At 46.1% G+C, this 12,899-nt stretch overlaps 2 protein-coding genes across 2 annotated transcripts in view; one reads left to right on the top strand and one right to left on the bottom strand.

Annotated features, from left to right (window-relative positions):
- Nucleotides 1–9,538, bottom strand: part of mllt10 (MLLT10 histone lysine methyltransferase DOT1L cofactor) — a gene marked incomplete at its 5' end in the record, with an annotated part of 31,858 nt that extends 22,320 nt beyond the window's left edge. Inside the window, one exon of the mRNA XM_080752413.1 lies at nucleotides 9,383–9,538. Within this exon, the coding sequence (XP_080608539.1) occupies nucleotides 9,383–9,538 (156 nt within the window). The remainder of the gene's footprint in view (nucleotides 1–9,382) is intronic.
- A 277-nt stretch (nucleotides 9,539–9,815) lies between these two features.
- skida1 (SKI/DACH domain containing 1) lies at nucleotides 9,816–12,476 on the top strand (the record flags this gene model as incomplete). The annotated part of the gene is made up of 1 exon (XM_080752412.1): nucleotides 9,816–12,476. One exon carries the CDS (start codon nucleotides 9,816–9,818, stop codon nucleotides 12,474–12,476), a length of 2,661 nt encoding a protein of 886 aa, XP_080608538.1.
- Nucleotides 12,477–12,899: the final 423 nt, after the last annotated feature.

The following is a 12,899-nucleotide window of genomic DNA, read 5'->3' as shown; positions in this document are numbered from 1 at the left end:
ACAATTTCAGGGAAAAGAAGCAATATGTTCCATTTTGGATCGCATCAGTGGGGTCAGTTCAGCAAAAGCTAGGGTATGGCAAAGATGGGAGTCCTCATGGAAAAGAGGCATTACATTTTGTATTACACGGTTCTATTGTGAAAATAGCCGATCTACATGCTCACAACGCCTCGCAGATGTCTGAAAAAAAAACGAGTTTTGACAGTTTTTTACACTGGTTTCTACGGTTTCTTGGGCTGGATATGGCAGCCTGGAACGGTTGTTCAAGTGCAGCTAAACTTGGCATGTTAGTAAAGGTGCCACAATTAACAATAATGCATTGCACCTGTGCAGCTGACCTGCGTAACCTGGGAATATACCATTTTGTATGGCAGCTGCATACCCCTGCCATACCCAATTGACGCCCCTGGATTCGCATGTCCTACCCGACCAGGGCTCCATGCAGGACTGCTGCATTGAATTGTTAATCCGGTTATTTTGGTAGAAATCTCCCGTTGAAATCTCGTCTCTCGCGGGACTTCCGTTGTAATGCAAGTGAAAGGGCTCCGGAAGTCCCACCAGAGACGAGATTTCAACGGGAGTTCAAAGTTCACGCCTTTGCGGCAATAATGGCGGAGCTGGATGTAAACAAACGATGGATACAGACTCTATAGTCATTATATGCCACAGGAATGTTGTGAAAAATGGACTATCGAGCGAGATGAACAACCGGATATATTGCTTCTTTTGAAAAAACAACTGCTGGACCATCATTTTGATGACAAAAAAAGATACTTTTAAAAAGTAGAAAATTCTCCTTTAATGGTTAACCAACCAATAAGGGAGGATTGTGGGACTCAGGGCCCACTATTTCTAGGTTTTGAGTGGCCTTCAAATCAATCAATTGTTTCCATGTTCCATATCGTTGTTGTCGGGTGGAAACCTCGTATCTCCTAGTTTCAAATGTGTATGTTCTTTCGCAAAGTAAAGCCCTGCCTCATCATACAAGTACTAAGTAAGTAGTGAAAACAGCAGATCTACAAGCACACAACGCCTCGCACCGCTAGCTCTCCACTATTATTGAAATGCTCGATAAGAGCTTGTGCATTATCAGCCGGATGCTCAAAAACAACATTTCCTTCATATGAACATGTAAATACTTCCCTTGGCCTCCAATTATCTTCTAACAAAGACACTTCCATGGCAGGGACCTGTGCACAGAGCACTGACATGTCTACTTCCTATTTTCTCAATATTCAAATCAAAGGCTGTGCATTAATAAAGGACTGTCACAGAATTGATTCTATCAAACATCAAAAGCCATGAATGCAGTATGAAGCAGGCCCTAATAAGTTACCATAACGGACAGTCTGTCCATTGTTGTGTCCTAAAGCACACACAACAAACATCCATACAGTTAACCATAAGCACAGTTGTGTGGCCCCCGACTTAGAAGTCATTTTACAATTGTGGCCCCCTGCCTAATCTAGTTGAATACCCCTGCTATAAAGAAAAAAAATTACTCCCGAAAAATCTGCTTTAAGTGCGATGTGAGGGGTCAAACTAGGTGTTTTTAATTATTCTGAATCCATTGCAAGCATTTGTTTTGCACAAATAACATTCCTTGGGCTAAAAATGGACCCGACAAAACTGTGAAAAGTGATGACTCATCACTAAACCATCGTTTTGGGTGGCCGTTTTTAGTCCAAGGAATGTTTTTCGTGCAAAACAAATGCTTGCAATGGATTCAGAATAATTAAAAACACCTAGTTAGACCCCTCACATCGCACTTAAAGCTGATTTTTTGCAAGTCATTTTTTCTTCAGGTATTCTGATAATAATTCCTGACTAGTGACTACTCTCTCTCTCTCTCTCTCTCTCTCTCTCTCTCTCTCTCTCTCTCTCTCTCTCTCTCTATGACTCTCTCTCCCTCCCTTTCCTTACAGTAGAAGCCTATAGTTAGCCTGGTGTAAGCAGCCTAGATACTAATGCTAACTAACACGTAACTGCATCCTCTCCTTGTTTTATGGGTGGATGGTATAGCTGAGCTAGTAGTAGTAGGCTATATATACACACAGTGACAGGGTTTGGGTTCAGGCCGTCATCATGACATGTAGGAACACTGCATTGTTCCCCAAAAGGCTTGTAGGCCTACAGATCCTACAGTTAGGCTAAATGAACTGAACACTATTCAAGGATTTTGACTTTAGGCTGTGCTTTCTAAGCCTATAGTTTGTTTGTTTTTTATTCTTTTTTTTATGTTTTCCGATGAGGCCACGATGACTTAATAGCAAAACTAAGGTTGGAGCCTGTTTTTTTTTTTTTTGTAAGATTGCTGCTATTTGTTTAAAAAGGCTTTAGGTCTATACCCTGCCACATAACACTATAATAACACAATGTGACATATAGCTCTCTGCATGTTTACAGTACTCTATATATGTTTTTATTATTTTGACACTTGCTTTGGCAATGCAAAGGTACCGTATGTTTTCTCATGCCAATAAAGCTTTAGAATTGAATTGCCTGTTAAAGAATGTAGACTACATCATGGAGTTTAATATATATATATATATATATATATATATATATATATATATATATATATATATATATATATATATATATATATAAAGAGCTTAGTTCTTCTTGAGAATGTTCAGTTTGAACATAAAGACAAAGGTGTGCCCATGATGTGGGAACAACTTTCACTTATCGACATTTATTTGGTTCAGAGTTAGGTTAACCCTAACCCTATACGGCCAGCATTGCACATAATAACATTCCCATTCCACTTGCTATTAATTAACTGAATTATGTGCGACGTCCCCGAGAAAGGTTAAAAATCTGCGACTGTCTGCACTGCCTATTTGACCACCACGTGCCCAGCTTTGCGAGTAAACCTACGCAACGCATGCACACGACAATCCAAATAGCCTAGTAGTCCTAACACGGCAGGGTGAAAGGTGAACGTAGTTTACCCCTCCCCCACCACTGCCCGCGCACGCGCGCGCGCGCGACACACACACACACACACACACACACACACACACACACACACACACACACACACACACACACGCACACACACACACACACACACACACACACACACACACACACACACACACACACACACACACACACACACACACACATTCCCTCTACCTACCAGCCTACCCTTCGCTCACTTTTACTGTCATCTCTTAATTCCTTCAAACCTCGCACTCTGCTCTGTCTCTGCTCTCAGTGCGCTGTGACCTGTAGCCTACATCTGGCGGGAGGGAGCCGCGGGAATGATGAATGTTTTCGCTGTCAGGTGAAAAGCACACAAAAATATAATATATGTAGGCTGTAGCCTATATATGCGTTGCGATATCTCTCTTTAGAAATGTGCAGATACCCATATACTGTATGTCTGTTTACTGCATGTGAGAAAACAATGTTGCACATTAAGCTAATCATCTCCCAAAATAATTTGGGGGCGCCCTGGGGGTCCCGAGCCACAGGTTGAGACCACTGCTATATAGCCTATGATGAAGTAGGCCAGTAGGCTGTAGTAGGGCATTAATTTACGGGGGTTAAAAAAGAAAGAAAAAAAAGAAAAAAAAGGAGAGGAGAGGAGAGGTTCATTCACACAGTGGTGGAAAAACTCACGTGTTATACTGCAATGTAGAAACTCTGTTACAAGTAAAAGTCCGGAATTAAAAATGTACTTGAGTAAAATAGCCCTACATGTAGCCTACAAGTTCAAAATGTAGGCTATAAAATATTTTGAAAATAGCCGATCTCAAAGCATGAAGCATTGTGAGCTTGTAGCCTATGGCTAGAATATTTGTCTCTGAGATGTAGTGGAGTAGCCTAGAAATAAAAGTGCTGGCAATTGGAAATACTCCAGTAAGGTACAATTACCTCAAAATTGTGCTTGAGTACACAGAACTTGAATAAATGGTACTTAGTTAGGCTACTTTACAACACTGGTTTCACAGAGTGTGAATGCAGTTCTAGACGTCGTTCAACACAGTGCAGGCTATGGGGAGGATTCCCTCTCACTCTCTCTCTCTCTCTCTCTCTCTCCCCAGTCTCCCGGTCGGCCACGGCTCCTCTCCCCCGGTCCAGGCTGCACTCAGGCGGATGAAAAGCAGGCAGTTGGGAGCCTGTTTCACAGCAATCCTGATAGCTTCGGGCGTATAAAAACATAGGCCTATGGGCTAGCCTGGCTGCTATAATGTAAATATTTTTGTGTCCCATGCACGTACGTTTTAATAACGTGTTGGGCTGTTTTGTAATGTGACAGTATGCAGTCCTTAATTCGAACCTTGGAATATTATAGCTGCAGCCAGTCACACAGCTATAATTCACAGGGAATAATCATGGGTCATGCGGTAATTGTCAGTCTGAACCTCGCTGTTACTCAGTAGCCTATGGAGCCTATATGACAGAGACAAAGTTCTTAAACGTTTCACGTATTCCGAGGACTCTTCTTTTGGGATGCCTTGTTTTTTTTTTATACCGCTCAGCTATAATTGTTGAAATTCTGTAGCAAAATGGACCTTCTCAAATGGACCATGTTGTTCTCTTGTGAATTAATTATGATGAATGTCGGTTGGGATAAAAAAAAAAAGGGAAGGAAAAAGAATGCAACAAAAGTCTGACAAGAAAGAAAGGCCGCGCGTTGCGTTTTGCTGTCACACATTTTGGCCATTTCCTTATTAGCATTTAGGCCTATATAATTTTATTTAAAGAAAAGTAACACAAAAATATTGTAGTTCATTCTATTTTATTAGTGCAACAATAAATAATTATTGGACACATAAAATCCATCAAATTTAAAATGCTATTGTGTGTGTGTGTGTGTGTGTGTGTGTGTGTGTGTGTGTGTGTGTGTGTGTGTGTGTGTGTGTGTGTGTGTGTGTGTGTGTGTGTGTGTGTGTGTGCGTGCGTGCGTGCGTGCGTGCGTGCGTGTGTGTGCGTGTGTGTTGTGTGTGTGTGTGTGTGTGTGTGAGAGAGAGAGAGAGAGTGAGAGTAAGTAAATCATTAGTCATTAAGCCTATATTAGCTATCCTTTATCGTTATTTTTTTATGTATTGACTTTGTATATTTTAGTAGACTGTAATTTCTTAAAAGATCAAGCAAACTATTTTAACCTTTATAGCATATTTCCACAAACAGCAATAAATGACACAAATGATTTCCACATATTCCTTAACGTCTATGCAGCTGGTACGAGATGCACACAATTGATATTGGCAATTATCACATGAAAGATAACCATATAGAGCTACACTAAGTATTGCAATGGAGTGATAGGGCCAGGGGTCATTTAAAGAAAGGGATACGCCGGGATATGTGTGACAACATATATATCACGTAATCAGACCCAATGAAGTAACAATGACAACATGAACGTATAGGCCCACTTTGGGGAATTATATAATCTGTGACCGAAACGAGAAAGACGGAAATGTGTCTGTGCGTGCAACAACAACACCGGGGATCAAGCGAGCTTTGTCTTGTCTTTCCCCGTGGCTCCTCATCCTCTAGCCGGGCATACACATAGCCTGCATGGCGCATAGCGAGTAGCCTACTATTATCACTTTCGGATCACTGTTCCCCCGGGGATTCGAGCCTCAAAGCTGCTGAGCAGCGCTGCTGACTGGGCCAGGGGGCAGCTGTCTGTCCATCCTCTCAAGCTTCATTTATAGTCACACACATCGACACGGGGGCGTCGCTTGTCGACAAGAACAGACCTACTACAACAATTAAGCGCACAATAACTAGGCATCACGAGGCGAACCGTTGTCATAGCTCTGCCTCTGTCATATCAACAAGTGACAATTAAGCGATGTTTTTGTTGCAATCAAAGCGAGGAAAATGGAAGGTTTCCATGCCGTCCTCCTGCCCTTAGTGGAGGCCAGGTAGTGCAAAGCTGTCGCTAGCAGCAGCAGCGGACGCACACACGACACGCACGCGTGGACACACACGCGCACACACACACACATCAATGCATTTTTACTCGCTCTTCGAGGATAGCATGCCTGCATCACTTCGTGTCGACGGCTCTGCAGTCCACCTATTGCCCAGAATGCGTGTCGTCGCTATAAACAATCTTGTGCTTAAAGTGGTAGCGGACTAACATACATATAAAATGCATATAGCAGACTTTATTGTGGTGTTGGTGCATGGGCCATAGTGGGTAGGCTACACTGCATTCACCATGGCAGATCAAGTAGCATATGTCTACACTGTTGATTAGCATTTCACTGTTTGTAGGCTACCTGTGGGCCTGACTGTGAAAGAAATATAAACAATATCTTGACTACTGGACTGTTGCCTATCATTTATAACATAATAACAGCATAAATGCGTAATAACATTGTAATAACAATTCGGTTTGTCATGCAACAAGGAGTGTGCGCTGTGCGTATATATACGTATATCAAGCGTGCGAGTATTGTGTATTGTACGTATAGAGGACAGACAGACAGACAGACAGACAGACAGACAGACAGACAGACAGACAGACAGACAGACAGACAGACAGACAGACAGACAGACAGACAGATAGATGCACAGATCAGAAGGACATTCGAGATCCTTCACGTTTAATGAATGCTCTGTTCTGCTTATTTTCCCCCATTGTTTTTGCGCGCACGCATGCACGTGTGTTACTGATAATTATTCCTGCAGGCTAAAGTAATCCAATGGGTAGACCTGCCACTAGCCTACTTTACCCAATTAATGACAGGCCTGCAGAGAGCATTATACGAGACAAGTTGTACACACACAAACTAAATAGCTACAATATATCTGTATGCAAAGTCATGTCAAAATGAACTTATGGGAGCTTTTAATGAGCGCTCGATTAGCGCTGCGTAAACACCAGAGGGGACTCACAACATAACGCAAAGGACATTAGCACATATAGGCTATAAGCAGTGGTGGACAGTAGCCTATTAGGCGTACTAGTCTATGCGTATATGCCTATACTTTTTGACTCCACTACATAGCCTGTGCATAGCCTATATAAATAACTACTTAAAAATCATATTACAAATAATATAGTGCACATAGGTCTATATCCGAGCTGCAAGCTCGTCAAGATATATATGGCGTTGTGAGATCTCAAGATCTGCTTTCACTATAGGCTATTATTGATATTTCCTTTTTAATTTCTGGAAATATTAGATTCTACATTTTAGGCTATATAGGCCTATTAGTCGATAAGTACAAATTTTCAACTTTCAGCTAATTAAGTTGACTCATATATTTGACTAGCTATATGAGTCTGTATTGACACAAGTTCGAACAATTATTATGTTATCTTCTTCATAATATAATAAATCATTGTGGATTTTAGCTCAAGCTCCTTCACTCATTCATATCTGTCGCCTGCATGTGAGCTTGCGTTTCGTTCATGCACGCGTGAGTGTTCGTGCGTGCATAAAACGTGCACATACGCGCGCACACACATATCTACGTGTACTGTGTATGTATGCCTGTGTGTGTGTGTGTGTGTGTGTGTGTGTGTGTGTGTGTGTGTGTGTGTGTGTGTGTGTGTGTGTGTGTGTGTGTGTGTGTGTGTGGTGGGTGTGTGTGCGCGCGCGTGCGTGCGCGTGTGTGGCAAATGTCTGTAACCACATGTAAACCTCAAATTCCCAACTTGTAATTAGTTCTTTGCAATCACACACAATCATTTTCACGTTACAATCATAGTCGCGGATGGAAATGGACGAGTTTTATCTGCACTCTGCAGCCTATAGACTAGTAGTAAGTATAATAATATATATAAACAAAACAAAAAACACATGTTCTAAAAACCATCAACTGTTAAAATGGGGGAGAAAGGAGAGGAAGCTGCAGCAGTCTATAATATGTAGTGGGATGTTGTGCTGTGTGTGAATAGCAGCCCTGACGGTGCATTTTTCCACAGCACGTGAAAACACGAGCTTTTCCCCCCCTGTCTAATCAGTCTCACTCACGTTGTGTTTTTACCGTGGTGAAAAGCGGCCACGGTGCTGCACTGGAGCCGGCATGCAGCATGCATGGGGCGGCCATGGATCAGCGACATGATATATGATAACATAAAATATAGGCTATACACGTGCATGTGTGTCCACGAGCCTGGAGAATATAGAGCGTTACGTGCGTATTATTAGCACATATATTGAATGTAGTCTGTCTGTCTGTCTGTCTGTCTGTCTGTCTGTCTGTCTGTCTGTCTGTCTGTCTCTCTCTCTCTCTCTCTCTCACACACACACACACACACACACACACACACACACACACACACACACACACACACAGTGCTGATAGCATATAATATATATATATATATATATATATATATATATATATATATATATATATATATATTATGAATATATATTCCAATGTTTAGAGCTGTTGTAGAAAATTATAAAACACGCACACGCCCTGCTATAACCACAAGCACGCGCACAAAACACTGTAGAAATGGTCAAGAAAGTTCTCGTGGGGAATTTAGAACAAAATTAAACACATCGTTCCTCAGAAAGAAACAGTCCTACGACGAGTAGGCCTATAGGATAGGCTAGGTCTACATGAAATACGTTGTGTGAACAAATACCAGGCATAAAATAGGTCAGGCACAGACCATGGTGACAGTCTTATGGAGGAAAGGGTATAGCAAACAAAAGACAATTAATTGTGACTTGGCCGCACAGAACAACTGGGATGGATCTTTCAGTTGGAAAATCTTGTCGGTTAAAGTGCGTGCAGCCCCAGCAGCTCATGTAAAACAATCAATGTGTAGGCTTATATAGGCCTATAGGTTAAACACGCATTTAGCTTAATTAGTTGGATTGGGAGTGGATATATAGGCCTATTGTGTATTTCGATATGAACCCACGATTAGAGTCGTCAATCCGTATATAGGCTATAGGGCTGAACCACTTTGTCCACTTTAAAAAAAATGCATAGGCCTATAGTAAGCTCTTTATCACATTATGAACTTGTCATATAGGCTATATTCTCTTCTTAAGCAGCGCTGGTGCATTGTTTCAGTTATAGAATGTTGAACTATAGGAGAAAGAGGGGTGCAAAACGGGGGACTCGGGGAGTGGAAAGGGGGGGTTTTGAATATCCATTTTTATTGCATCACCTGTCAGCGCCGTCCAATCAGCGTCTAGCACGGGAACATTAATTGATGAAGGTGTCTCTGGTGCCCGAGCAGCACCTCCCCGTGTCATTTTATTTGTGGCTTAACCCGGCAGCACGAATACCAGCTGCATTTTAGCTCTTATTCTCTCTCTCTCTCTCCTCTCCCCTCCCTCCCTCCGCACTGTTAGTCTCTCTCTCTCTCTCTCTCTCTCTCTCTCTCTCTCTCTCTCTCTCGCCGTGGCGTACACCTACCCCTCGTATATACCGCTCTCTCGACCAGAGGGGAGTGGAGGAGCCGGCAGAGGCAGGCAGGTAGTGAGAGCAGGCAGGCAGAGAATCCCCGGCTTGGTGGAACAAACACCGATCCGTCGCATTCCTCCACCACCATGCCATGCCAGCCCGGGGCCGAAGAGGAGGGCATGATGACGGGAGACTGGATGCCGCCGCCGCCGCCGGCTCATTCAACGCATTAATGAACACCGCCGCCGGCTCCATTTAAACTCTTATTATGTCAAAGTTTGGCAATCTGACGAGGCAGCGGTGAGGACGCAATCATCATCACCAACCAGGATGCCTTGAGTTTACATGCAGCCCCCTTTGAAATTGACCAGGCGATTCCCCTTCTCGTTTGGGCAGAGGACAATAATATCACAACAAATATTCCATGGATTAACACGCTTCCCCAGATCAACTAAAGCATGGGGGACCTGGAGTGGGGCTTTGAGGAGATGCAGGGAGTCAAACTGGGGTACCTGCTCATCAAAGGCAAGCAAATGTTCGCCCTGTCGCAGGTCTTCACCGACCTGCTGAAGAACATCCCGCGGACCACCGTGCACAAGCGCATGGACCACCTGAACGTCACGAAGCACCACTGTGACCTGGAGGAGCTGCGGAAGCTCAAAGCGATACATTCGATCGCTTTCCACGCCGCCAAGTGCACGCTGATATCGCGCGAGGACGTCGAGGCGCTGTATTTCTCCTGCAAGACGGAGCGCGTGTTGAAATCCAACAAAAGAAAGGCGAAGCTTATTTCGCCGGTTCCCCCGGGACGGCAGGACGCACGCCGGGGCCCCCGCGCACAGGACGCGCACCACGCCGGGCTGTGGCGACAGGAGAAACTTTGGCTCAGTTTGCACAGCGTTCCGCCGAGCCTGTCACTCCAAAACAAACCGGCGAGGAGGAGAGGAGAGGTCCCGCCGCCGCCGCCTTCGCCCGACTCCACAACCACCACCACTACCAAACTACCTCAATTTTACGGCAAAACCCGCGGCCGGGACAACAATCCGGCGCCCAGGTCCAAATGCAGACCCTTTAAAAACTATGAAACACCTCAGACACCGGGGAACCGGCTGACGGTTTTCGGCCAGAGGCACTCGCTTTTACGGAGCGCCGCTTCTTTGACGCCCGTGCTGAGCTCCACCATAGCGGCGGCGCAGCCATCCAGCGACCTACTTCACATCAGGAGGAGGAGGCGGCGCGACGGGGGGGGCGGCGGCCGCAGCAGCAGCAGACACAGCAGCTCACACACACATACACACCACCACCCCCCGGTGCTGCTCGTGCACCCCAAGTGCTGCAGCAGCAAGGCCAAATCATCCGGTAGCAACGGGACTACAACTCTGGGCACCTTTCACTTGGCTCACGATTTCTACCTGCAGGATCCCCTCATCAGACCCAACCACCACCACCACCGGCCCACCGCTTTCCTCGAGAGCTACAGCAGCGACACGGAGGAGTCCTGCAGCGCAAACAATGATTCGGATTTCGGTTCCAGTTTCTCCACAAGCAGCAACTCTGGCAGCTCCGATGAAGAGGAGGAAGAGGAGGACGAGGACGAGGACGAGGAGGATGACTGCAGTCCGTCCGAGAGCTCGGAGCTCAGCTCGGACGAGGAGAGCTCGTCTCCCTCGGACTCCAGCTCCGTGTCCAGCCGCGTCTCGGTGCAGAGCATCCGCTTCAGGCGAGCCCGGGTCGCCGTCAACAACAACAACAACCTCACCAAAAGTGTCATCAACAACAACACTAAAGCGCCTCTGGTGCTGCAGCCTACTTTTCACTACAGCCACCACCAACAGCAGCAGCAACACAGGACGCAGGGCGCGCTGGGACTGCAAGAAATAAGGGCTCCAAAATGTGACTTTATTAGCAGCGACTCCAGAAAGGAAAAAACGGCTCCATCATGTCTGCAGCCTCCGAAGTTCACGTTGATCGATGTTCGGAAGAGCTTTTTCGCCGAGACGAAAAGGGAACGTTTTCCACAAGGACACGGCGATCCAAAGAGAGTTATTAAGCAGCCTGTGGATGTAAGCCTCTACACGGCAGCACAGCAGCGATGCACGAACTGGAACCAGACGTTTGCCCCGCGCAGGACGCCGGGCCATCCGAACGCACTGAGCTCACACTGTGCCCACCACGGTGACAAAGACACCAAGCCCTCCAAAAGCACCGACAACCAGCAGCTCGCACTGCTGGCCGCACATCTAAAAAGCGACGTGAAAACCACAATCAACAACAACAACAACCTAAAATCACCCTCCCCGCTCAAAAGCATAAAGACCGAAGCCGAGGAGCCTCCCGTGACCGCGGCCCCCCCGCACTGTGACAGCGACAGGGCAGGCAAAACATCCCCCAACTTCTTCAACTTTCAGAATGTGAAAATTAAAGTGGAGGACTCGAGCAACTACGACGAGTACGAACACTCACACCAGACCTCTGGGTTTCAATGCAAAGCAGCCCCGGAGAAAAACAATGGTGGCGGTGACATCAAACACAACACGACTAAAGCCATTGAGGACAGCTTGGCGGTGCCGTGCGGCGGCCCCCCCGGGACCCCCTCTCCCTCTCAGGAATGCAGGACCACTCAAGAAGACGCTCCTTCGTGGACCGGGGAGCAGGGAGACTACAAAAACGGCGCGAGGGTCAGGAAAAACTACAGGACTCTGGTGCTCGGCAAGAAAAACGGAATTCCGAGGACGTCGCAAACGGCAAAACACACCGCGTCCAAGGCCGATGGCAACAAGGGCTCCCTGTCCCGTTCCGAGGCGGGCTCCACGGAGGATCTATCCGGGACTAGTAGTAGTAGTAGTAGTAGTAAACGCAAGCGCGCGGTGGTCGGCAGCGGCGGCAGTGTAGCGTCGTCGCCGGCGAAGAAAGCAGCTTTCAGCCTCATGGCGCATTTCCCGTCGCCGCCGTCGCTCGTTGTCGGTAGCGACGGGGATCTGTGCCCCGCTTACTCCCTGAACTCGCTGCGGGACCCCCGGCCGCCCCCTCTCTCCCACCCCGTGTGGCAATGGCAGCCGGGCGGGCAGCCTCTGCCTCTCCCTCCCCCACACCACGCACACAGGACCAGGAAATGCTGAGGCTTTTCTCTGCTTTGAGGAGGGGGAGAGGAAAAAAAAGAGAAAGAAAGAAACACGCCGCCATCGCTTTCTATGCTATTCTATGTAGAAAGAAACCCGATGGAAAAATCTATAGGCTACATTCTGCCAGTCTTAATGGGGCAGAGGCATGAAGCACACAGATGGCTCATTGTCTCACTGTTTGTTTCACAAATCTATGGATTTTTTTTACATTCCCCGGCGTTGTTGTTGTTTGTTTTTAAAGTGTGTTCGTGGATATGCTCCAGCAGATTGTTTTTGAGCCTCGAAACCCCCCACACACCGTGAGACTGACTGACTGGTGGAGGATTTATGCTGGAGAAAACGACCTTTAAATAAGCTACTAAATCCTAAGCAATAGGCTACATGGGTTTGCAAAAAATGTGTTTACTTGACTGTTTTCTT

This window comes from Nannobrachium achirus (genome assembly GCF_963921795.1).
Source record: "Nannobrachium achirus genome assembly, chromosome: 21".
Lineage (NCBI taxonomy): Eukaryota > Metazoa > Chordata > Actinopteri > Myctophiformes > Myctophidae > Nannobrachium > Nannobrachium achirus.
This window is presented reverse-complemented; position numbering and strand designations above follow the sequence as displayed.